The sequence below is a fragment of the Cynocephalus volans genome, chromosome 6 (assembly GCF_027409185.1).
Source record: "Cynocephalus volans isolate mCynVol1 chromosome 6, mCynVol1.pri, whole genome shotgun sequence".
NCBI lineage: Eukaryota > Metazoa > Chordata > Mammalia > Dermoptera > Cynocephalidae > Cynocephalus > Cynocephalus volans.
The window spans coordinates 99,331,487-99,358,032 of NC_084465.1; the positions used below are offsets into that span (position 1 = coordinate 99,331,487).

A 26,546-nucleotide genomic window follows, 5' to 3' on the forward strand; every position below is an offset into this window, starting at 1 on the left:
ACACTTCCACCTATGGGGGAGCTCGGACAAGTCCCAGGTAGATTTAAGTCCTTGTGGGGGCTTTCAAGGGTACCGCACACCTGGGCTGGGCAGCCCCTGGGAACAGGGAAGGGGACCCAGCTGGGCCTAGGAGGCTCTCTCATCTGGACTGGCCAGCCAGCAGGTCCCCTCAGTGGCAGAGAATGCTGCCCACAGACACATCCCTGAGCACTGGCAGGCACTGAGCTCCTGGGAAGGGCAGCAAGGCCTCCTAACCGGGTTAGTGACCTCTCCTGAAGCCCCCCTCAGCTCTCTTTGGCGTTCCCTCCTGGGCTGGGGAGCCCAAGGCTCTGTGCTGCCAAGAAAACCAGCTCCCCTCACTGCTATGGAATTTGCGTGAGTTCCTGGAGAAGGGGGAGGGCGTGAGTGTGTGTGTGAGTGAGTATGTGTGCACTGGCAGGAGCGGCCCAGTGGGCGTGTGTCTGGCGTGGGCGTGTGTCTGCGTGCACGTGACTGGAGCTGGGCTGTTTGGGGGCAGGCGGGTGCTCCCTCTGGGGAGTCCGTGTGCACAGGGAGGGCGGGGGCTCAGCCCCTTCCTTTTATCGGTTTCCACATTCCAGAGGCAGCCGGATTGCTTTCCCTCTTTCCCTCTGCCGGCTGGGCTGCTGAGCGTCCAGGCCTACAGGCCTCCCCCGCTTTTCCTCATTCCAGCCTCCCTGAGTGTGAGGAGGCTGGAGGAGGCTCCCTCGGGCCACCTCGGTTTTGGGGATTGAGCGGGGCCGGGGCCAATGCTCCTCCAAGGCTGGGGATGCACCCCCACCCCCGACTCCTCCTGGGAAATGCAATAAGGCTCTGACATTCCTCAGAGGCTGCCTGAGAGATTTAATTAAGGAGGGAGGAGGGAGCTGGCTTGCACTGAGAAGGGGCTGCGGTGGCCGCTGGGCCCCTACTGGCCCTGGGCCCGGCTGGGCAGCAGTGAGCGCTGTGGGGGCAGCGACCGGGGCCCTGCTCTGCCTCCCCAAATGAATCCCACCTGCCCACCTACCAGATCCTGGACCCCAGGAAGGGCCACTGCTGCCACAGGGTGGCCAAGAATGCTGAGTGACTCTGGGAATGGTGAAAGTGATAGGACAAGACTCCTTCTGGGGCCACTTCCTTCTCAGACCCCTGGGCCCTGGCAGCTTGGGGCTGGCAGCCTCCTGTGCTGACTAAGGTGTTCTGGCAAGTTCAGGGTTAATTGCAGGGTTAGAGCCTTACTAGATGAGTGCTTGGCCCTGGGTGGGGACAGGGTGGTGAGGAGGCCTGGTGTCTGGGCCTAGCCCCAGTGGCATCACGCCTGCCGCACGCCAACGGTGGCACTGGACTGGCCCATTTCTAGTTGGGCAGCAGCCACCACATAACTCCCAGGGCCACAGGTGTCTTTCTCCGACAGGTGGCACCTCTCCTTACTGAGATGGCACACCCTGCTGCCCTGAGGGCTCACTTGAGTGGGGGACTGGTCTTAGTCACTGGTTTCCCTGCCCTGGGCTGACAGGTCTGGCGGCTGCCAGGTCACCCACGGTGCAACTGAAGGCACCCACCTGGGGCCAGGCCAGACTCCTGGGTGGAGAAGGAGTGTTCAGCTCCTGCTCTGCTCCCAGTACTGCCAGTGGTCCATGTGGGGACCAGAACGCTCTCCAGGGACAGCGAACTGAGTGACCTCCTGACTGTCGCCTTTGCAACCTCAACCCTGGCTATGCAGAGGACCCACCCAAGGAGCTCTTCCAAAATACAACTTGGCCTCGGCCTCACCCCCAGAAATTTTTATTTAATTAGTCCAGGGGTGGGGCCCAGGGCATCAGGATTTTTAAAAAGCTTCCCTGGTGATTCTGCTCTGCATCTAGGGTTGTGATGTCACAAGGCAAGTGTGTGTATCACTGTACTGCTGGCCACGGCATCATCTGCAGAATGAACAGAGCTGGCCTTGGGTAGTGGATGGAGTAACACCAGAAGGCTGAAACCAGTGGGGACCCCCCTAGCATAACCACCAGCCAGGGCTTCAGCCCCCCCGCCTGGAGAGTGCCCACCCTGGAGCAGCCTCTGCCACTTCTGTGAGGGCCCAGGACAGAGACCCCTGACCTTTCTGCCCTGATGGGCCAGGAGCTGCTGTGTCTCAAGGAAGAGGAGATAGGGTGGACTGGCCCGGGGCCTGAGCCTCCTCGGACACGTCAGCGAAACCAGAGCCAGCCATCCTGGCCGCCGGCACAGTCCTGCCTGCCCAGGGGGGTTGGCAGACTCCTGAAGCTGGGCTGGGAGCCAGAGGTCCAGAGCCACAGGGTAGGACCTGCAGCATCTGGCATGGGAGGGGTGTGTAGGCCCTTGTCTGTCTGTCTGTCTACGCCTATCCCCCACCCAGCCGGGCACATGGCCTTCCCTGGGAGCAGTGGGATGTGCCAGCCCGAAGGCTGCCATGGTCGCTCAAACGCCAGGTTCCACCCCAGCCACACCCCCCACTCGCCCATCCCTGCCTGACCCTGGGCATGCATGAGAGTGGGTGCCTGTGTGTCACTCACACAGGGAGGGGGCAGCCTGGGTCCCCTGAGAGCCGAGGTGACTAATGCCTGGTCTTCCTCATCGACAGCACCCCTCCCTGAGGTCATATGCTGAAGGGGGCTAGCCAGAGGATCCCCCCACACACCTCCCTCCCCACCACCCCAAGGCTGGAGGGCTGCCTGGATGTGCAGACCTGGACCCTGGGCCCAGGCGCCTCCTGTCTGTACAAGGCTGGTGCAGAGCCCCTCTCCCGGTGGCACCCTCCCCGGGAGGAAGGCAGGGCTCCAGTTTTATGGGCGACGCACTCAGTAGCTAATGCTTACTGACCACTTAGCATGTACTCCCCACATAAACTAAGCCCCCCAGAGCAACAGGTGTTATGGTCAGCCCCCACTTCATAGATGGGAGCTGCAGTGGGGCACTGTGGCCCTTGGCAGTTGGACCCCAATGTCCCACCCCAGCCACTGTGCCTTGGAGGCAGCAAGACCAGCAGGGCCCAGGCCTCTGAGACCTGCCTCTTCTGCCACACCATGGAGGGGCCAAGCCAAGGTGGGGTTGAGGAGTCCAGGCAGAGGAGGTGGTCCTGGACTCTCATCACTGTTGCCCTCCTGCCCCCACCACCCCCCAAATCCCAGGGCTGCCTCCAGAACTCTCCCCACACCCTTTGCAGAGGCAAAGGTCTCACCTCCCTACCTCAGTGCTGCTGATCAGATATCAAAGCCCAAGCCCCTGGTCCTGTCAGAGCCCCTGTGATCACCAGAGGGTGCAGGGCAGCAGCGACCCCCAACGAGACACCCCACCCCATTGTGCACACACCCCAGATGGGAAGAATGTCTCCCAGAACTTGTGAAAAGTGCTCCCCAATTAAAAATAAACAGGATAACAAAAAACTACAATTCCAGAGAGTTATGAGGACAAGACTGCTTATGCCAACTCAGTAGGGGAGAAACTGAGGCCCACAGTTGGGAAAGGACTCGGGAATCTTATTTCGGGGCAGAACTTGGGCCTGAACTCAGGTCTCTTGTCTCCTGCCACCCCGCTGCCATTCCTTTTGTGGTCAGCCTTCTCCTCTTCAGTCCCATCCCAGGGCTATCTGATTGGTTCTGGGTGCCTGGAACTGCCAGCCTGTGGCCTACAAGCTTGGGAGTTTTCCAAAGCCCCAGTGCCAACTCCTGCCTCAGTTTCCCCTTGCTGGGTGGGGTGGAGCTGAGCTCAGGCAAAGAGCTCATCCCTGCATCTTGCGGGGCTGGGAAGGTTAGCTGTTGCTTGCAGGGGTCCCTCCTATTCTTACCCAGCCCCCTCTCCCCACCGAATAAGATTCACATTCCATAGTTTATTACCTGTCAGCCGGATTGCCATCCTGTGGCCAGACAGACCCACAGCGTCCCTCCCTCTTTAATAACTTTACTGATGAAAGGCCCAACAGGTTACAAAGCCGAGAGTCTATGGCTTGCTCCTCCCTCAGTGCAGAGTAGGAAATAGCCCCCCAGCAGGTACACCAATCTGGAGGATGGCGCTCAGTGCTCCACCTGCAGCCTCCCCTCCAGCCCTGAAACGTCCCCATGTACAAACTGAGACAGTGCTGAGAGTAAAGGTGCTGTCTGCAGCCCGCGGCTTTGACACCTCTGTGCCCAGGGCTGCCTGTCTGGAGTGAGAGCTCTTAACCGTGACCTTATACGAGGCCCAAGAGGAGCTGAAGCTACAGTGGTTCCCCTCCTGCCCTGGAGCCTGGCTGCTCCTTTCCTGACCCTGGCCTGGCCCCGCTGGGAGGGCTGATTCAGGGGAGGCGGCGTCACCCCCCACGTGGATGTGGGGTGGGCGGGGATCACTCACAGCCCACATCTGGAGGCCAGGCCGCACCCACTATCCTCTGAGTCAGCGAGGGTGGAGCGGGTCCCCTAGGGGAGGACAAGGCTGGGGGTGAGGCATGCAGGGCCTTAGGTCACTAGGCGCAGAACCCCCACAGGATGGACACCGGCAGGGCCAGGGATGCACGAGGCCTCCCGCGTGCTGGTACCAGTGTCACCTGATGCTCAGTGCAAGGCCCTGCCCAGGCTGTTTGCTCAGCAAAGATGAGCTGAGTGGGCCCAGAGACACCTGGAGGAAAGGTCTCCACCTCGGGGGTGTCAACACAGTCAGGATCTTAGAGAGCCCACTACAGGGAAGGGGGAACCTGCTGGGGGTCAGGGAGGCCTTCAGTGTCAGGGTCAGCTGGCCTCTGAAGGGTGTGCATTGCTGTTAACTAGTGAGGGGCTAACTAGTTAACTAGTCAGAGGCTCCTGGGAGAGACGCTTCCCTGGCAGAGGGACACTGCGGGTGGGCAGGGCCCAGGGGCCCAACATGGGTGATGAGGCCTCCTCCCTTCACCTACAGCTGGCCCCAGATCCCAGTGGCCACCTCGCCAGTGACTTGTCTGTCCTGTCCTGGGACCACCGGCTCCTCCTCCTCATGTTTCAGAAGCCCACGTACCTGGGGGAGGGGGAGTCCCATGGATGGGCCTCTCCCCCCAGCCTGGGGCAGTGGGGCAGAACACAGGCTAGGTGGGGGGTTGTTACCTGCTGTGCCCAGATGGCAGTGTGAGGGAGAGGAAGGCCATAGCTCCAGCACAAAAGGCCATTGTGTGAGTAGCAAGCGCCTGGGGGTGGAGGGTACCGGCCACTGGCCAGGACCAATTCTGGGGACAGGCTGGCACCCCATACAAGGCTTAAGGACTTCTGAAGGCACCAAATTTGAGGGCTGCTCCTGGGTGAGGCCTCCAGGTTCCCCCCAGGAGCCTAAGTGATAGGGACGAGCTATGGACCCACCCTGTCTCAGGCAGTTCCACTAAGAGCTGGGGCCTGGAGTGGGGTGGGAGCCCCCAACCCCAGCAGGACTCTGTATCTGGAAGGTGTGGACTCCACCACTGGTGCAGGCCCCACTGTGCTGGCCGTGGCAAGGATGTGGGCTCTGGCTCAGGTTTGCTGGCACTGCAGCAGCAGCAAGTCACCACACCCCTAAGAGCTGCACTTTCTCCTGTCACCTGGGAGTGATAAGAATAGTTTCCCCTGGGGGCCGACCTGTGGTCACTTGGGAGACTGTGGTGCTGATAACACCAAGGCCATGGATTTGGATCCCTATATAGGGATGGCCGGTTAGCTCACTTAGGAGAGCGTGGTACTGACAACACCAAGTCAAGGTTTAAGATCCCCTTACGGGTCATCTTTAAAAAAAAAAAGAAAAGAATAGTTTCCCCCTGAGATAGCTACTGGGGGACTCACTGAGTTAACTATATATGCTTAGTGGGTGCTGGCACATGGAGAGGATTCGTCGTCATCTCTGCTGAGGTGATGGCTGCTTAAAGCCCAGAGCAGACCCCAGGAAGTGCAGATGAATAAATCTAAGGAGCTTCTGTAGGCCTGGCACTGTCTCTGGGGCCACCACGTGGCCAATGTCCCCCAACCTGAGCCCTGGGGACCCCTCCTTACTAGTTCTGTCCCTGAAACAAGGGGACACCTGCCACACCTGCCAACAGCTCAGTGGGCCTCTGCCCCTCCTCCAGGGACCTTCCTGCCGGCCACGTGCTGGCAGGCCCACAGCCCCCATCCTGGGCAGGTCTGACTTCACAAGTGGAAAAACACAGACCCCATAGTTTCCATGTGAAGTCTTCCTGCTGCGGTCTCTCCCCACTCAGAGGAGGGAGGGATACAGAGCGTGGTGGCCGGGGCCAGGGCCTGGGACAGCCAGCTTCTCTACTTACACGCCCAGGCTGCCTGCCCACCCCATCTCTCCCAGATGCTGCAGAGAGGGGAATGCCTAGGCAGAGCCAGGAGGGCCTAGGGCTCAGGAGAGGAAGCCATGCATGGTTGCTGAGTGACCAGTGGGTATCGGGCCCTGTGCTGAATGCTTGCGACAGACAGCCAGTATTGCAATGATAAAGGCGCATAGTAAGGGAGTGACGGGGCTGGGAGAGGAACAGGCCAGGACGCTGGAGACCTGATTCATATCCATTGGGCTGTGTTGCATCTGGGGGCGGGGACTAATGAATTCCCTCTGGCCCTTCCTGGTGTGGCTGCCCTCTGGGCCCTTGACCCCTATCTCTTCTGTGTCTCCTCCTGCTTCAGGGACAGAAGATGTGCTCCAGGATCCCCTTGTTGCTGCTGCTCCTGCTATTGGCCTTGGGGCCCAGGGTACAGGGCTGCCCGTCCGGCTGCCAGTGCAGTCAGCCACAGATGGTTTTCTGTACTACCCGCCAGGGGACCACGGTGCCCCAAGATGTGCCGCCCGACACGGTGGACCTGTACGTCTTTGGAAACGGCATCACCACTCTCGACGTGGGCAGCTTTGCTGGCCTGCAGGGCCTGCAGCTCCTGGACCTATCACAGAACCAGATCGACAGCCTGCCCAGCGGGGTATTTCAGCCCATTGCCAACCTCAGCAACCTCGTCCTGACCGCCAACAGGCTGCGCGAGATCACCAATGAGACCTTCCGTGGCCTGCGGCGCCTTGAGCGCCTCTACCTGGGCAAGAACCGCATCCGCCACATCCAGCCCGGCGCCTTTGATACACTTGATCACCTCCTGGAGCTCAAGCTGCAGGACAATGAGCTGCAGGTGCTGCCCCCGCTGCGCCTGCCCCGCCTGCTGCTGCTTGACCTCAGCCACAACAGCCTCCCGGCCCTGGAGACCGGTGTCCTGGACACTGCCAACGTGGAGGTGCTGCGGCTTGCCGGCCTGGGGCTGCGGCAGCTGGATGAGGGGCTCTTCAGCCACCTGCGCAACCTCCACAACCTGGATGTGTCCGACAACCAGCTGGAGCGGGTGCCGCCTGTGATCCGTGGCCTGCGGGGCCTGACGCGCCTGCAGCTGGCTGGCAACACCCGCATTGCCCAGCTGCGGCCCGAGGACCTGGCTGGCCTGGCTGCCTTGCAGCATCTGGACCTGAGCAACCTGAGCCTGCAGGCCCTGCCGAACGACCTTGTGGGCCTCTTCCCCCGCCTGCGGTTCCTGGCAGCTGCCCGCAACCCCTTCAACTGTGTGTGTCCCTTGAGCTGGTTTGGCCCCTGGGTGCGTGAGAGCCGTGTCATGCTGGCCAGCCCCGAGGAGACACGCTGCCACTTCCCGCCAAAGAACGCTGGCCGGCTGCTCCTGGAGCTTGACTATGCTGACTTCGGCTGCCCGGCTACCACCACTACAGCCACGGTGCCCACCACGAGGTTCGTGGCATGGGAACCCACCCTTCCACCATCCAGCTTAGCTCCCACCTGGTTGAGTCCCACGGAGGTGGCCACCCAGGCCCCCAGCCCACCATCCACTGCCCCCCTGACCCTGGGGCCTGCCCCCCCACCCAAGGACTGCCCAGCGTCCACCTGCCTCAATGGAGGCACATGCCACCTGGGGTCAGGGCACCATCTAGAGTGCCTGTGTCCTGAGGGCTTCACAGGCCTATACTGTGAAAGCCAGGTGGGACAGGGGACACGGCCCAGCCCCACACCGGCCACACTGAGGCCCCCAGGGTCCCTGCCCCTCAGCATTGAGCCGGTGAGCTCCACCTCCCTGCGCGTGGGGCTGCAGCGCTACCTGAAGGGCAGCACCGTGCAGCTCAGGAGCCTCCGCCTCACCTACCGCAACCTGTCGGGCCCTGACAAGCGGCTGGTGACACTGCGGCTGCCTGCCTCACTCGCTGAGTACACGGTCACCCAGCTGCGGCCCAATGCCACCTACTCCATCTGCGTCATGCCCTTGGGGGCTGGGAGGGTGCCTGAGGGTGAGGAGGCCTGTGGGGAGGCCCGCACACCCCCAGCTGCCCACTCCAACCACTCCCCAGTCACCCAGGCCCGCGAAGGCAACCTGCCACTCCTCATAGCGCCTGCCCTGGCCGCCGTGCTCCTGGCTGCACTGGCTGCCATAGGGGCAGCCTACTGTGTGCGGCGGGGCCGGGCTGCGGCAGCAGCCGCTCAGGGCAAAGGGCAGGTGGGGCCAGGGGCTGGGCCCCTGGAGCTGGAGGGGGTGAAGGCCCCCTTGGAGATAGGCCCCAAGGCAACTGAGGGCAGCCGGGAGGCCCCACTCAGTGGGCCTGAGTGTGAGGTGCCGCTCATGGGCTACCCAGGGCCCAGCCTCCAGGGGCACCTCCCCACCAAGCCTTACATCTAAGCCTGTGAGTGATGGGGCAGCCAGCGCCCCCTGCTGCCACACCAAGGAAGTTCTCAGTCTGCACCATGGGGACATGTGCACAGCGGGGCTGTGTGACCGAAGCCAGTCCCTGGCCCTCCCTCAATGTCAGTTGCATCTGCGAGATTCTGCGACCCAGGTGAGGAGCTCTAACATCTCCCGAGCCTCTGAGGACGGCATCTACCCCATCCTCTGCAATGTGCAATCCCTGGGGTGGGGCTTGGCGGGTCCTGCTGTGCTGGTAACACAAGCCGGGGCCCTGCTGGGCTCCCCCACCCCAAGGAGACTTGGGAGCCAGAAAAGGAAGCGCCCAGGAAGAGAGCAGAGAGAGAGTGGGGTGGGGCACAGACCATGTGGCCCCAGTCTCAGCCCTAGAAAATGAAGGAACAAAAGAAACTGGAAAAGGAAGATGCTATAGGAACATGTTTTGCTTCCATTGTTTTGTTTTTTAAAGATATTTATAAGAGATCCTTTCCCATTTATTCTGGGAAAATGTTTTTCAAACTCAGAGACAAGGACTTTGGTTTTTGTAAGAGAAAATGATATGAAGGCCTTTTGTAAGAAAAATAAAAGATAAAATGAAATGTTTCCCAGGCTCAGCCCCAGGGTACATGGGCTGGGGTGGGGGGGGCGGGTGGAGGTCGTACAGGGACAGCCCTCTCTATAGGGAAGCCAGGCAGGACCTCTCTCCCAAACAGGCATCAGGCCCTGGTCAGCACCCCCTAGGTGAGGCAGGCTGCTGCTGAGGGCCACATCCTGGAGGGCAGTCCTCCCAAGTGTCCTGAGCTGGATGGTTTCTACCCCAGCCTTGACAGGAGGTGAGGCTGTGGCCCAGGCAGGAGGGCTGTATCCAATCTGGGGAAGAGGACCAGTCAGGGCAGCCCCACCTTTCTGCCAGCAGGAGCTGCAATGCCTGTAAGTGAGGCTGGGAGGGTCCTCAAGGAGGTCACACACTTCTCGGGGGTGGGTCTGACAGGTGGTTCCCCGCCTGCCTTCCTCTAGGGAGGGGGTGCCTTGAGCTGTCTCATTCTGTGGCCTCATGAACGGTCCTGTGGCTGGGCGGCCTCCAGAACCTTCCTGCAGGATCCTAGGCTGGCCAGGTGGTATGTGTGGCCCTAGCCCCTCCCTGCTGTCCCTGCACTGGGAAATCCCCCTCCCTGCCTTCTGCCCCCAGCTGTAAAGAAGGGCCTGGGGGGCAGGGGAAGCATGGGTCACCAACAGCGAGAACCCCTACTGGGTGGGGAATGGCAGGGCCCGAGCCAGAGCTGCCGGGAGCAGGCTCAGGGACTGGACCAAAGGGCCGTGTCCGACTTGGTCGATGGTGCTAGGCTTGGTGGCCTTGGGATGCCCCTTTATCCCATGCTCTAGGGATGTACCCAGGCTTTCCAAAAACCCCGGAAGTGGGAGTATTTTCCAGGCAGGCCACAGGCTGAGGTGGGGGCAGGGCCAGGGATGCTGAGTGCAGCTGTGGCCTGGACTGGGGTGCAGGGCGCTTGGGAACAGTGACAGGTACACAGACCTTTTCCTATTACCCTCAGGGGGTGGGAGGGGAGAGGCCCAGCAAATGCTGGAGCCAGCCTCCCAGAGGCCCTGGCCCCCACCTCACCCCTGGCGGGAAGGAGGCAGCCCAGCCAGGCCTGGGGGGCAGGCCTGCGGCTCAGGGTGTGGATGTCAGCGCCAAGTCAGGCCTGGCCACGCGAGGCTCTGGATTCAATTAGCGGCTGCTGAGGGCTCTGGTATGAGGAGGGAGGAGGCAGGCGGTGGGTCATGGCAGGCAGTGGGTGGTGGCAGGGGGCTTGGGCGGGCCCCTTCCTCCTGAGGTGGTGGCGGTGGCGGCGGCAGCCCAGGTGGATTTCCTGTAGGCCTGGGTCCTATTAGGGGAGCAGCTACGGCCAGGCCTGCCCTCCCCCTCGGCAGCCCTGTCAAAGGGGCCTTTGTGGGCCTGTGGGCCGCTGCCGGGGCTGCTGCCGAGGCCGCTGAATAAATGTTTTTGCTGCAAAGCAAACCTGGCCTGGTGGGGTGGCAGAGGGTGGGGTGGCAGGACACACGGAAACGGGGCCTCCCAGGAAAGATCTTCAGAGTGTCCCAGCAGACCAGAGGCTGAGGGATGAAGGGAGAGCCAGGGCCAGCAGGAGCCAAGCCAAGATGCAGCTCCCACGGAGGACAAGTGGGCTATACATGCTCTCATTTCATGACCCGTGACCCCCTTTGCAGAAGAGGAAGGGTGGAACCAACAGGTTGCTTCTGGGATCCCAGTAACCTGTGCTGGCCCAGGAAGGGGCTGCCAGCCCTGGGGGTCAGCTTGGGCCACTGCCAGCCACAGAACGAGCAGACCCTGCTGCCACCTGGGTGGGCGGGCGATACAGTTACCCAGCGCCCTCACACGCATTGACACACTCATGCTCCTTCTCCATAAGTGACCAGATCACAGCACCTGAGACAGATGTGTCTCTGGTCTCCTGGACAGAGCATGAGCTGTTCCTGTAGCACCAGGTTCTGCCGGTCCCTCTCATTATCCCCCCACCTCCACCCTTCACTGAGCATGGGGCCTGGCACACAGACAGTACCAGCAGCCCTGTGTGGACAGGACCTGGCTCTCAATCCCCCACTCCTCCCGCTGTGGCGCACATCTTCTAGACACTCCATAAATCGCAGGGATGTGGGTGGGAACCACGACAGAGGCCCTGGGAGAGGATGAGGAGGGGTCTGCTTGACCCCTGGCCCCCTGTAGCTCACATAAGAGCACACACTGTTCTGCCCAAACCAAGACGAAAAATCTGTAAAACAGAGAAGAAATCGAGGGCGGTGGAGTGGACATGACTGCCAACCTCCCCTACGGCCATGCCCATAGTTGACACTTGCACACTTTCCAACTTCAGTCCAGATTTGCTCAGCAGCCCCAATGCCCTAGGGAATCCATGGAGGGCCTTTGGCTTCCAGGGTGCCTGGGGGGACAGGGGACCGCCACCTCTCAGAACAGCCTGGAGGCTGGCATTCATCCCTGGCGTCCACCAGCTTCATGGAGGCTGGAGAGTCCTGGCTGCTTTGCCTAGGGTGCTGGCCTGGTGGGGCAGGGGTTAGGACTGGGGGACGGGGAGTGCGGGACACTGGCCTGGCTGCCCATCTGGGAGTGATTTGAGAAATTCCAGTCCTTGCTGGTCCTGCGAGGCTATTCTTAACTGCTGTAATTACAGGGTCAGCCTTGGCTGGTGGCACCATGGGGTCTGGGCATCATGAACTCCTTCAGGGGCCATGCCGGGGCTGGGCAGAGGATGCTGGGGGCAGGGGCTGTTATGGCAGGCGGAGCCTGGAAGGCAGGAAGTGGTGGGAGGAAGAGCACTTGATTGCTGGTGCCTGGTCCCTTCACGCCAACAACGCCTCTGCTGGGGGCCCTGTGGGGCAGGGCTGTACACCCAGGAAGGCCTGGGGGCCAAGATGTCAGGGCAGCATCCGGGCTGGGGGTGGGGGCCGTAGGGAGCCCGAAGGAAGACCTGGGCACTCTGACTCCTCCAGGGCAGGGACAGGTCCTGCTGACTCCGCTCTGAATCCCCAGGGTCGGGAGCGGGCAGGAGCTGAGAACAACTCTGGCTCAGCCTCTCGCCCACTGTGGTTTTAAGGCAGGCACTGGATCCGGCTCAGTCCTGCCTTCCCCATCAGTGAAATGAGGCTTGCCAGCTTCCCAGCCTCTCCCTGAGTGTGAGAGCATGGGAGGGAGAGTCACCCTCACCATTACCCCTCTTTGGGGGGAACCCCCTGGCAGCTGCTCTTACTGGTACTTGGGTGGGGGCTCTTCTGAAGGATCTCAGAAGACCCAGAAGCCTTCCTCACCCCCAGACACACTGCCCTTGCTGCTCCTGGAGCTTGGTTAGGTCACTGCCCCTCTGTGACTCAGTTACCTCAGTTGTGAAATGGAAGAAAGGAGGGGCTGGAGGAGCTAGTCAAGGACCAGGGCCCTTCCTGGCTCTAACTTTCCAGGTCCCCCTGCCTGAGAAAGTCCCGGCAAGCCCCTCCATGAGTCATAGCTGAGACAGGCTGAGGCTTCAGAACAGGGACCAAGTCCCTGCCTCCTTCCCCCCCCCACCATATCCCTGCCTGTTCAAGTCTCTAAACCTTCCCAAGCCTTGGTTTCATTAGTTGTAATATGGTTGGTCATGTGGACTGACGGACCAGTCATTCATAAGTGCTTGGCGTGGGCCTCCTGGTGTCTGGCTCCCAAGCAAGAGTGGACCAAGGCAGTCTCTGCACAGAGCTGGCCTGGCCTGGCCAGGGACCCTGATGGGTACTGCCACAAACCCTTCTCCACATACTTCCAGGGGTCAAGGATGGAAGGCTATGGTGCACTTGGAACTCCCCAGGCTGCCCAGGCAGCAGCCCCACTTGGGGACAGATCCCAACACGGACCAGGGGAGCATGTGGCTGGTGCTGAGGAGGCCTCATAAACCTCAGTGGAGTCCAAGGCCATTTCCACCTGCCACGTGAACCTCCAGCCCTGCCAGTCTATCCCGACATCAGTCCATGTCTACCCTGCAATCACCTTCCTATCAGCCTCAGGCCTCCTTGGGTCCTTAGCCCCACAAAAATATCCATAGCAATACCAAGTACATTCCTGCACCTCCCAACGACACGCCAGCCGGGTCACAGCCCTCTCCCCAATGCCAAAACAAACCTGAGTGAGACCCAAGGCTGTGGAGCCTGAAGCTCACTCTGCTGCCAGGTGCCAGGCATGATGGAGCCAGCTGGGCTTATTTGCCCACTGGGGGCTGCCTCACCAGCCCATGCTGGTGCAGTCTGGGAGCTCCTGGAGGGCAGGGCCAGGTTTCTTTTGCAGAGACCTTGCAGCCCAGCTCAGGCACCTACAAACACTTGGTGATCAGCCAACCTTACTGATGGCCTGGATCCAGGGCCCTGGCTGGTGGCACCCTGCACAAGCCTGGACTCAGGACATCATCTGCGCCCTCAGCCCCCCAGCACCCTCGCCATGCTGCAGCTCCTACCCGGGTGAGGTGTCCAGGGTGAGGGAGGCCAGGGCACTGGAGAAGAGCCGGGTGTCCCAGAGCTTCACTTCACGCTCACGCATCTGCAGGGAGGGCCAGAGAGAGGCTCAGAGAGGCCCATCCCTCAGCCCCACCCCGGGCTCCTGGGGAGCCCAGTGCCTGAGGGTCCAGCCTGGCACAGGGCACCTGCCCCAGTGCAGAGCTTGGTGGGGGTGGTCATGCCAGAGAGGGAGAGTTTGGGTTTTCATGTCCTGCCCCTTTAAGAACCCTTAGGTGACAGGGACAAGGGGCGGTTCCCTCCATGGACTCTGGTCCCTGTGGGGCCACCACAGCTCCCAGGGTCAGGCTTAGCTATTGCAAATGGAATCTGCCAGTTTTATCCAGCCGTTGGTCCCCTGGGGCTCTGAGACCCTGCCGCAAGCCGTATATGGCCAGGCCTGGAACTGGCCGCCAACTCTGGCCTCCCTATGGCCTACCCCCTCCCTCTTGGGGCAGGAGCCCAAAGGGCTGGCACATCCCCAACTGGCTGTACACTGCTCCCCAGAAGGAGCCTCCTACCTGGTTGAATCCGGTGGACACGAGGTGCTCCTGGGTGCTGGTCCACACCAGCCGGCTGTCCCTGCTGTTCTCGTGGGCCTGTGTGCTCTGTGGGAGGTGAGAGACAGCTGAGCCACCAAGGCCCCTGCAGGAGGCTAAGGGTCCCCTAGAGTGGGCCTGGGCTGGGGATGTTCTGCTGCCCACCAGCCCAAGCACCCCATAGAGGGCGGGGGGGGGCAGGTCAGTCCCATCCCAAGTCCCTGTGGGTGGCCCAGGCAAGGTAGACCGCGTATATACCTTAAGGTTAACCCCACTCCTCTGCCCCAGCTGAGGGCTGCTCTGCACCCGTAGGCTAACCTGCCACCAGGCTTGGGCTCAGTCTCCCTCCCCTGCCTTGCTCACCTCCAGGCCCCCTTCCCCACAGCACCTGGGGGGCTAAAAGCAGTGGCACTTTCTTGCCTCTGCAGGTGCCCCGAGGAGAACACTCGGCTGAGGGTCGTCATCCCAGGCTCTGGTCCTGGCCCTCAAATCCAAGAGCTGTGTGACCCTGGAGACCCCATGCCCTCTTGGAGCCTCATTTCTCTCACTCGTCGACTGAACGGAGCTCATATCGCCCGTTCCGCCTACTTAGAGCACATGTGGGGGTACGGGGCCTGCCACAAAGGGCTGTGCAAATCAAGGGATTGCAAGGATTAGTGCTGCCTCCTGACACTGCTAGGGGCCAGAGGGAGGGCCTAGGGCCAAGCTCTGGGGAACAGCCCGGAGAGGGCAGAGCAGTGCCCCTCTTGGCCCTCCCTAGTGCTGGGGCAGCCAACAGGAAGGCTCACTGCCCCCAGAGAGGAGAGGGAAGTTTGTATCTAGGGCGGGCAGCTCTGTCCCCCCAGGTTCTGGCAGGGGGGAGCTGAGGGGGCCAGAGGAAATGCAAACAGCTCCCTCCCAGTCACCCTGGCCCCTGGAGCCTGAGATGGAGGACCCTGTTACCATAAATAGCTCACCCCAAACCGTGGCCAGCATCCTCCAGGCTTCCCACGATCTCCTTGGGAATGAATGAGGGAGGGAAGCAGCCCACGAGGAGCTGGCCCAGGCCCCCTCCCCAGCCAGCGGAGGCTGACCCTAGCGTGGGAGACCATCGGAAATGGCCCGTGTGGTGTCATTCAAGGGTCTTTTCTCACTGCTCCCTCCCCACCCAGCCGCAGTGGTACAGGAAATCAGGGCTGGAGCCTGAGAACCAGGGCCCCACACCCCCCTCTCCACGTAAGAGGGGCTATGGGATCAGGACAACGGTCAGGCCACTGGCCAGCCCCGCCCCCGGCACCCCAGAGCAGGTTAGAGGTGTCATTTGGGCTCCCGCACTCTCAGTGTGCAAATATCCCTTGTGGAAGCAGCAAACCAGATGGCCCCCAACTTCTCCACACATCATTCATTCACTCAACAAACATACAAGGCCTCCCATGGGACAGGAACTCTGCAAGGAGCTGGTCGCAGGGCAGACAATTCTCAGATAGAGGGTCAAGAACTTGGGTGATGCAGGGATGCTTGTTCATTTGTTCTTTTGTAACATGAATATTCAAGCCATACACTATGCTAGGTGCTGGGGACATGTTGAACAGAGAAGAAAAGGTCCTCACGACCATGGAACATACATGTCCGGGAGACAGATGTGGACCAAAGAGCAATAAATGACCACATAGGGCTGGCTGGTTAGCTCAGTGGGTTAGATTGCTTAGACTGCAATGTTATAACACCAAGGTCAAGGATTTTCATCCCTGCACTGGTCAGCTGCCAAAAAAAAAAAAGGAAATAACCATGTTATTACGCATTAACATAAATGCCATGAAGGAGTAAAGTGGAGGTTAAGGAAGTGAGCTTTGGCCTCAGACTGCCTGGGTGAAGACCCTGGCCCTGCCACCAACCTCGCTGTGCCTCAGTTTCCTCATGTGTAAAAAGCACCTTAACAGGACCTACTTTGGAGGACTGTCGCAAAGAGCATTAGTGCTTGAAAAGTGCTCAGGACTGTGTCTGGCACTCATAACGTGAATTTTTTTAAAGGATGATAATGGTACAATAAGAGTGTAACAGAGTCTGGGAATATACCCAGAGGAATGGAAATCATCAAGTCGAAGGTATACCTGTTCCCCAATGTTCATCGCAGCACTCTTTACAATAGCCAAGAGTTGGAACCAGCCCAAATGTCCATCATCGGATGAGTGGATACGGAAAATGTGGTATATCTACACAATGGAATACTACTCAGCTATAAAAACGAATGAAATACTGCCATTTGCAACAACATGGATGGACCTTGAGAGAATTATATTAAGTGAAACAAGTCAGGCACAGAAAGAGAAATATCACATGTTCTCACTTATTGGTGGGAGCTAAAAATTAATATATAAATTCACACACACACAAAAACCGGGGGGGGGGAAGAAGATATAACAACTACAATTACTTGAAGATGATACGACAAGCAAACAGAAAGGACATTATTGGGGGGGGGAGAGGGAGGAGGGAGGGAGGTTTGGTAAGGGGCAACAATAATCAACCACAATGTATGTCAACAAAATAAAATTTAAAAAAAAAAAAAAGAGTGTAACAGAGGGAAGTCGAAGTAAGGTAACATTGGAGCTAAGAGGTGAAGCTAGTGCGCCGCCAAGGTGGAGTCCGGGAGGCAGAGGCCAGGCCACGCCTGCATGGCCCTATGGGCTGCCCCCAGGCATTTTTCATCCAGAGGCACAGGCTGGGGTGGAACATCCCTTGGCCAGTATCTCCAACCTTCCTATTTCACACATGGAGAGCCAGAGGCCCAGAGTGAGAATACAATCTGCCCAAAGTCACCCAGCACCACAGGTGGAGTATCTGGGCCTCCTGCCCCCTGCACTGGGCCCACCGTGATGGACAAGAGGGACCTGAGGCTGGGAGAGGTGACAGACCTTCACAGAGTCACAGCTAGGAGGAAGCAGAGAACACCTGCTGGTCTCCAGCACACATCCCTGGGGAAGCTCCATGGCGGGGAGGGGCCACCACTTCCCCTCACCTCTAATCCCCCATCACTGTAGTGATTTTGAGTTTCAAAACTGGAAAGTTCTTCACTGACCTCAGCGAGCTTGGGGAGGAAGGAGCCCTCCCTCAGGTCCTCTGATTTCACTCTCCTGGGCCCGTGGGGAAGCTGCAGCTGAGACCCAGGTATCCTGCTACCCTGAAGCCCCAGCCCTGTCCAAGAGGCCCCATGGGCAGGCAAGGTGGACCGCAGGGCCTGCTTGGGGGTGGCCTTTGTCCCCACAGGCAGTAGGGCGGCCGCAGGGCATCCTGCTTATGCAGAAGCCCAGAGAGGCCTTCACCACCCATTTAGTCCCCTGACAGAAGTCCCCCCATCCCTGGCCCTGAAGAGAACAGGAGGGGCTGTGGCCAGGCAGGAGGGGGGTGCATACCCAGCATTCCAGCTGTGGGCAGCAGCCAAACCCCTCCCCATCACCATGGCAACACTTCCTGTGTGGGGCAGGGCGGCTCTAGGAGACCCCTGGGCTGAGGGGACCTTCCCTGGGGGCTAGACCAATGCCCATGCCCCTTCATGGCTAGGCTCAGCACTGGGCTCCAGGTGCTTGCCCCGAGGCCTGCCTGATGGTCAGAGGGCTGGTCCCAGGCCCCCTCCTGCCCATGAGGTCCTGAGGCCTCACTGCTCCCCCAAGCAGTCCTCAGCTATGGGGCTGCTGCTCCCCTGCACAGCCGTGTCTCAGGGCCTTGCCTGGCCCCTACCCGGGTTCTGGCACAGGGAAGGTGAGGTGGGGGGCCCAGGGCTCCAGAGGCACACAGACCAAGCCTGCTTCTGCCACTGTGTGGTATGACTCTGGAGCAGCTACACAACCGTCCTGAGCCTCCATGTTTTCACCTAGCAGCAGAAATAGCCAAAGGGCCAGCTTTCTAGGACGGGTCTCGTCAAGGTGGGAGTAGGTAGTATATGCCTAGTGCCCAGGACATAATAAATGGCCAAAAATGCTATCTAAAAACAAAGCAGGGGGCCGAGCTCGTGGCGCACTCGGGAGGGTGCGGTGCTGGGAGCGCGGCAACACTCCCGCCGCGGGTTCGGATCCTATATAGGAATGGCCGGTGCACTCACTGGCTGAGTACCGGTCACGAAAAAGACAAAAAAAAATAATAATAATAAAAAAATAAAAATAAAAATAAAAATAAAAACAAAGCAGGGAGTGTGAATGGGAGGGGCCACCTAAGGGTCACCAGCTCCAGGCTCCAGAAGATAGTGGAGGACACCCTGCCTTCCTCACCATGGGGCTCGGCCTCCAGGGGCTCAGGTGAGGTCAGACCCAGAGATGGCAGAGGTGGGGGAGGAAGTGCACTCCTCCCTGACGCCCAGCCACGCCTGCACCTGGTGGGAAGGAGGATCTCAGGAGGAGGCACTCCCAGAAGGCCTGTCCCCCGAGCTGGCCGCTCACACCGGCCCTGGCCGCCAGCAGCAGCAGTTTCCCTAATGGAAACCAGGTGTGGGCCAGATGCCCCGGGCGGAAGTGGGGGCAGCGGCAGGGCCAGGCAGAGGGCGGCCTTCCAGGCCTGCTGCCCCCGCACCAGCCACCAGCGGGGCCAGACACAGGCACCGTCCCAGCAGCTGGGAGAGGGGGTTCGAGCAACCCACGCTCTTCCCAGGTCTCCTCGCCCGAGCCCCTTCCCTTCAGAGGGCTCCCTCCAGAGCCAGATCCTCTCCCCCTCTCCTCAAGGAACTTGGAGCCTGTTGGGATGGCAGCCACGCCTTCTCCACCTCAGCAACAGTCACGGCCCCCACCCCTGCAGGGGAGGAGGAGGGGGCTGGAAGGAGGCAGAGGAGGGAGAAGGGAATAAATAAAACACCCAGGCCCAGGGGAAGGGGGAGGGTGAGGCCCAATGCGGTGGTGCCCAGTTGGGGGCAGGCACGTAGGTGCCCCACGGAGTGCCCCGGGTACCCAGGGGAGGAGAGGGCACCTTGGGAGAGGAGAGTGTCCTCAGGCTCTCCTTCAAGCTGAGCCTGGGACCCCCTTCCTGGGCAAACGCTCAGAGGTCAAAGAAAGCTCCTAAGTGAGGCCCACTGTCCATACCCATGCTGCCTTCAGGCCCAAACAGCCACCATCTATCAGCCCCAGGTCCCACAGGACGAAGAGACTGGCCAGCTTAGCCAGGGAGCCAGCGTAGCCAGGGTGTGGCCAGACCACTGTGCCTGGCTCCTTGGTCTTCAGCCAAACAGAAATGAAACTGACTGAACTGTTGTGGCCAAAAAGTAGCAGTTTGCTACCTGAATGGGTTTCTTAGTATGTGTGTATGGGAGTCAGGGGGCAACAGGGATCCCCAGGCTACCGCTGGTTGGTTTACCCTTGACTCCAGCTGGGGACCAAGTCCTAGAAATGCGGAGAGGGGGTATCTGGGCTGGGTCTGGATCTAGGTCTTTGCTGGGGAGCTCTTCCCCAGAGTGGGCAGCAGGACCCTGAACTACACCTTCCTCAGGAAAGAAGCCTCCTCAGCACCTAGAAAGCTCTTTTTAGAAATGTAGATCCACTCATCTTCCCTCCTAACTAAAACTATCCAATGGCTACCCACATCCCAGAGATAAGCACCTCACCATGGGTCTGGCCCCTCTGTGACCCTTGTACAGACTCTTGGACAAGCACATCCCACCTCAGGACATCGTGCATGTCCCCTTGGCCTTACTCATCCCTCAGCTCCAAGGCCAGATCTTCAAGGAGGCACTAAACCATTCCAGCAAGAGAAGCCCCTAGCAATTACCCCAGGAGCAGGGCTTCTGGCTTGCCAACACTGAATATTCTGTGCCTAGCAGGGAGTTGTGGCCGATGAGGTCCCTGTTGAACGAATAAATGACACCCCGTGGCAAGAATGCTGGTCACAGTGTCCGTGCTCAGAACTCAAATGTCCATGCGCACCCCATGCACAGACACAGACCAGAAACTGCTTAGCCCCAGGGTCTTGCAGGTCTGGCAGCTCCCGCCCAGGGTCCTGCTGCTGTAAGACAGGAGGCACACACAGAGGGCTGGTCTCCACTGACTGTGCCAGGGAGGCACAGTGGGGGATGAGGGTCTCAAAGGAGAAAAGGTCAGAATCTCAAATTACCTTCCTGAAGCCACAGGCACCTCCACCGAAAATCTGTGGGCAGTCTGGCTGCACCCCACCCTGTGATCAAAGCTGGGCCCTCCAAGGACCCAGAACACACTTCCCAGGAAGAGCTTCCGCAGCGGCAACCCTCCTCCCAGCAGTCCTCGGTGCCATGCGACACATCTGCCAGGAGCCTGCCCCTCTCCCCAGCTGCTGGAACGTCTGGGCCCTCAGCCTGAGCTGAGGCTTCAACATCACCACTGCACCCTCCCCCCTGCCCCCCCCCACTGCTGCCCAACAACTCACCTGAGAGGCCTGGGGCTTTGCTCTGGGATCAAAGATCCGCAGCTGCTTGTCCTGGAAAAGTAGAGAGGAGGAAACAGAGAGCATGCAATTAGTGCCAGAGGGTCCCTGGGAGCCAGCCTGTTTCCATCACCCTCAGGCTTTCATCGGCCCCTCCCCTGGGACACGGGGCTGGCATCCCATGCTGGGGACTCCTCCCCAACCTGGTTCCTCCTTCTCACTGCAGGGGGAAGGCCCCTCTTCCTGCTCACTCACCCAGCAAAGTACACTCAGCAACAGTTCACTTTCCTGAGCACCTACTACACGCTAAGCACATTAAACATACAATCTCTCTTCATCTCTTCAGCTGTCTTATGAAACAGTGCTATCAACACAGAGCGTTCCCTTCCACAGATGGAGAAACAGGCCCAGATCAAAATCTGGGCTATATTAGCTTCTTCATATATGTCCAGCTCTGTGCTAGGCCCAGCCCAAGGGACTCATGTGACCACGTCATTTGTGCACTTACAAGATAGCATCTAACCAGAACTTACATATCCTAATCATCCACTCAACAAGGTTACTGATTCACATCACCCAAGGGTCAGGACAGAAACATACAAAAAAGAGAAAAAAAAAAAACTGTACTGAAATAAAATGCCCATACCTTGTACAGAACGTTATATTTCTTTCATTTTTTTTTTTTAAAGATGACCAGTAAGGGGATCTTAACCCTTGACTTGGTGTTGTCAGCACCACGCTCTCCCAAGTGAGCTAACCAGCCATCTCTATACAGGGATCCGAACCCGTGGCCTTGGTGTTATCAGCACCACACTCTCCCAAGTGAGCCATGGGCTGGCCCTTATAGAACGTTATTTCTGCAAAATAATCTTTGTGTATGCGCGCGCATGTACGTGTGTGTGTACACAAACATACATGCATAAAGAACTAGGGCGGAATCTGTATCCACTGACTGTTTACAGGCTTGGACATAATAAACTGTTACGTGCAAAAAGGAAGTTGCAGAATAACATGGCACGGTGTGATTCTACTGTGGTTAAAATAAACAAAAATCTCTATTTATGTGACCCTGTTCCTGTATGTTTTGCCAGTTTGCTGAGCAGAGAGAAAGATCTTGACCAGCACAGGCCGCCAGTGTGTTAATGCTAGGTACCAGGATGGGGAAGGTGGCGGCTGATTAGCCTTTCTTTTTTACATTTTAGCATAGCTCTATTTTGTTTCAATCAGCACAGATTACTATTTTCTCTTCTGGTAAGGGGATCTGAACTCTTGACCTTAGTGTTATCAGCACCACACTCCAACCAACTGTGCTAATTGGCCAGCCCTTCTTTGATTTCTTTCATTATAGTTTTATAGTTTTTCTCATATAAATCTTGTACATATTTTGTTAGATTTATTACTAAGTATTTCATTTTTTTGATGCTGATGCACATGGTATTGTTTTTAATTTCAAATTCCAATTGTTCATTGTTTTTCAAAATGTGAAAATAGGAGTCTCAAAAAACAAAAAATAGTAATAGGAATCTGGGGCTGGCCAGTTAGCTCAGTTGGTTAGAGGACAGCCTTATAACATCAAGGTTGGGTTCAGATCCCCGCACCAGTCAGCTGACAAAAAAAAAGAAAGAAAAGAAATCAAAGAAGATCTAAATAAATGGACAGATTTCTATGTTCAAGGATATGGAGACTCAATATTATCAGGAGGTCAGTTCTTCCCAACTCCATCTATAGATTCAACACAATCCCAATCAAAATTCCAGCACCTTAGGGCCAGCCCGTGGCTCACTTGGGAGAGCGTGGTGCTGATAACACCAAGGCCACGGGTTCGGATCCCTATATAGAGATGGCCGGTTAGCTCACTTGGGAGAGAGTGGTGCTGACAACACCAAGTCAAGGGTTAAGATTCCCCTTACCAGTCATCTAAAAAAAAAAAAAATTCCAGCAAGCCATTTTGTGAATATTGACATAATGATTCTAAAGTTTATGTGAAAAAGCATAAGACCTAGAATAGTCAACACAATATTGAAAGAGAAGAACAAAGCTGGAGAACTGATACTGCCCAACTTTACTATAAAGCTACAGTCATCTGGACAGTGTGATATGGCAAAAGAATAGACAAAACAAATCAGTGGAATAAAAAGGGAATCCACAAAAGACCCACACAAATATAGTCAACTGATCTTGGACAAAGCGGAAAAGGTAATACAATGGAGAAAAGACAGTCTTTTCAACAAATGCTGCTGGAACAACTAGACATACGCAAAAAAAAAAAAAAAAAAAAAAAATCTAGACACAGACCTTACTCCTTTCACAAAAATTAACTCAAAATGGATCATGTGTCTAAATGTAAAACACAAAACTATAAAACCTCTAGAAGCTAACATAGGAGAAAATCTAGTTGACCTTGGGTTTGACAATGGCTTTTTAGATATAACACCAAAAGTATGATCCATGAAAGAAAAATCTCATAATTTGGACTTCATTAAAATTGAAAACTTCTGCTCTGCAAAAGGCACTGTCAAGACAAGCCACAGACGAGAAAATATTTGCAAAACACCTATCAGATAAAGGATTTATATCCAAGATATACAAAGAATGCTTAAAACTCAACAATAAGAAAACAAACAACCCAATTTAAAAATAGGCAAAAGTCCTGTACTGGCCAGCAGGAAAAACAAAAAGCAAAGCAAAAGACCTGAACAGACATGTCAACAAAAAAGATACACATATAAAAAATGAACATATGAAAAAATGCTCTAGCTGGCTGGTTAGCTCAGTTGGGTAGAGCATGGTGCCAATAACACCAAGGTCCAGAGTTCAATCTCTGTACTGGCCAGCTGCCAAAAAATAAAAATTAAAAAAAGATGCTCAACATAATATGTCATTAGGGAACTGTAAATTAAAACAATGAGATACCACCGCACACCTATTAGAACGGCTAAAATCCAAAAAGCTGACAATAACAAATGTTGACAAGGACATGGAGCAATAAGAACTCTTATTCAGTGCTGGCCAGTTAGCTCTGTTGGTTAGAGCAGGGTGTTATAAAAGCACAGTCAAGCTTTTGGATCCCCATAGAGGCCAACCACCAAAGAAAAAAAAAGAACTCTTATTTATGGGAATGAGAAGTGGTACGGCCACTTTGGAAGATAGTTTGGCAGTTTCTTACAAAGCTAAATATACTCTTACCATATAATCCAGAAACTGTGTTCCTAAGTATTTAACCAAATGAGTTAAAAACTGTGCCGACATAAATGTTTGCAACAACTTTATTCTGATTGCAAAAACTGGAAGAAACCACGACGTTCCTCAGGAGGTGAATGCACAAATTAACTGTGGTACATTCATACACTGGAATATTATTCAGTGGTAAATGAAGTAGCTAAGGCCAGAATCATAAAACTCCTAAAAGAAAACTTAAGGGAAAAGCTTCAGTTGAATTCGATATTGAATTTGACAATGATTGCTTGGACATGACCCAAAAGGCATAGGCAACAAAAGCAAAAATAGAGAAATGGAACTACATCAAACTTAAAATTTTTTATTCATCAAAGACACCATTAACAGAGTGAAATGGCAACCTATGGACTGAGAGAAAATATATGCAAATTGTCTATCTTTTAAGGGGCTAATATCCAGAATATATTAAAAACTACAACTCAACAACAACAAAAATCAAATAACCCAGTTTTTGGGGGGGAGGGCAGCTGGCTGGTACAGGGATCTGAACCCTTGACCTTGATGTTATAAACCATGCTCTAACTAACTTAGCTAACCAGCCAGACTTAAATAACCCAATTTTTAAAATGGGCAAAGGACTTGAGTAGACATTTCTCCAAAGAAGATATACAAATGGCCAATAAGCACATGACAACATGGTCAACATCACTAATGAAAAGAGAAATGCACACCAAAACCACAGTGAGATATCACCTCACACCCATTAGGATGGCTACTACCACAAAAACAAAAAATAACAAATGTTGGTTGGGGATGTGGAGAAGTCAGAACACTATTGGTGAGACTGTAAAATGGTGCAACTGCTACAGAAAACAGTATGGCAATTACTCAATAAATTAAAAATAGAACAACCATATGACCCAGCAACTCCACTTCTGGGTATATGTCCCGAAGAATTGAAAGCAGGGTCACGAAGAGATATTTGCACATCCATGTTCATAGCAGCATTATTCACGATAGCCAAAAGGTGGAAGCAACCCAAGAGTCTACTGGGGATAAATGGCTAAACAAAATATGGTATATAGAAACAATGGAATACTGTGCAGCCTTAAAAGGGAAGGAAATCCTATTAAATACTCCAACATGGATGAACTTGAGGATTTAGTATTTCATTATGATAAGTGAAATAAGCCAGTCACAAAAGAACAAGTAGTATATGATTTCACTTTTAAGTGGTATATAAAGTAGTCAAATTCACAGATATAGAAAGTAGAATGCTGGTTACCAGGAGTTGGGGGTAGGGCAAAGGGAATTTTTTGTTTAACGGGTATATTAAAATACCCATTTCATCTTTCGGTTCTGCAAGATGAAAGAGTTCAAGAGATTTGTTTCACAACATTGTAAATATACTCAACACTACTGAACTGTACACTGAAAAATGATTAAGGGCCGGCCCATGGTTCACTCGGGAGAGTGTGGTGCTGATAACACCAAGGCCATGGGTTTGGATCCCTATGTAGAGATGGCCGGTTAGCTCACTTGGGAGAGTGTGGTGCTGACAACACCAGTCAAGGGTTAAGATACCCTTACTGATGGTTATCTTTAAAAATAAATAAATAAATGATTAAGACAATAAATTTTATAATATGTGGGGTTTGTTTTTACAATTAAAAAAAAAATTGCTATTGGCCCACAAAAAGACATGGAGGAAGCTTAAATGAACATTGCTCAGTGAAAAAAGCCAATCATGAAAGGTTACATATTGTATGATTTCAACATTCTGGAAAAGGCAAATCTATACAGATAGCAAAAAGATCAGTGCTCACCAGTGGTGCTTGGGGAGAGGGAAGGAGGGATGAACAACTGGAGTACAGGGGATTTTTAGGGACCTGAAACTTCTGTATAACATGGTAATGGTGAGCATCATGTGACATCAGTCATAAATCACAGCATGTACAACATGGAGTGAACCCTAAGGTAAACCATGGACTATTGTTAATAATAATGGATTAATATTGGTTCACCAATGTAACAACGTACCACATGAATGCAAGGTGTTAATAACAGAGAAACTGGAGGGTGCGGCAGACTATCTGCTCGGTTTTTCTGTAAAACTGTTCTAGAAAATGAAGTATATTAACTAAAAAAAACCAAAACATAGAAGAAAAATAAGTGAAAACCTGCTCTGAGTGCAGCCCCCAACCAGGTGCCTGGGACCAAGCGATGGGCAACCAGTGCCAGCTGTGGCTGAGCTCATGAGGTGGTCATAGGAAACTCTAGGGAGGAACTGAGACCTGAGCTGAACCTCAGAGGACAAGCAGAGCTTGTGCTGGGAAGGTAAAGGCATTCAAGGAAGGGCCGAGCCCGTGGCGCACTTGGTAGAGTGCTGCGCTGGGAGCGCGGCGACGCTCCCGCCGCGGGTTCGGATCCTATATAGGACTGACCGGTGCACTCACTGGCTGAGTGCCGGTCACGAAAAATCAACAAAAAAAAAAAAAAAAAAAAAAAAAAAGGCATTCGAGGAAGGTGGAACAGCATGAGCAAAAATGTGGAGACAGGAGCTTGCTGGTATGTGACGTGGAGGGGAAGAGAAGGTCACATGAGGAAGCAGACAGCAGGAATGGCAGGGCAGTGGGCAAGCACATGACTGGTCAAGGGAGGGGCTAGCCAGCCTTGATAGCCAGGCCACCCCTCGGCAGGCAGGTCCCAGGCCTCCCTGGCATACTTCAACAGGGCCCCACGGTCCTGAATGGCCCCCCAGCTGCAGTTCACTGAGCACTTGCCACGT

General features: G+C 55.7%; 2 protein-coding genes across 4 annotated transcripts in view; one reads left to right on the top strand and one right to left on the bottom strand.

Moving 5' to 3' along the window:
* The window catches only part of CORO7 (coronin 7), a 54,627-nt gene that overhangs the window by 14,086 nt on the left and 13,995 nt on the right, over positions 1–26,546 (bottom strand). For all 3 annotated transcript variants that reach the window (XM_063098821.1, XM_063098820.1, XM_063098822.1), the window contains exons 7-9: positions 20,585–20,635; positions 14,210–14,296; positions 13,652–13,734 (exon numbers count right to left, since the gene is read on the bottom strand). In XM_063098821.1, coding sequence (XP_062954891.1) covers positions 13,652–13,734; positions 14,210–14,296; positions 20,585–20,635 — 221 coding nt within the window. The remainder of the gene's footprint in view (positions 1–13,651; positions 13,735–14,209; positions 14,297–20,584; positions 20,636–26,546) is intronic.
* VASN (vasorin) lies at positions 6,621–8,679 on the top strand. Its single transcript, XM_063098549.1, has one exon. It carries the CDS (start codon positions 6,621–6,623, stop codon positions 8,637–8,639), a length of 2,019 nt encoding a protein of 672 aa, XP_062954619.1. The 3' UTR covers positions 8,640–8,679.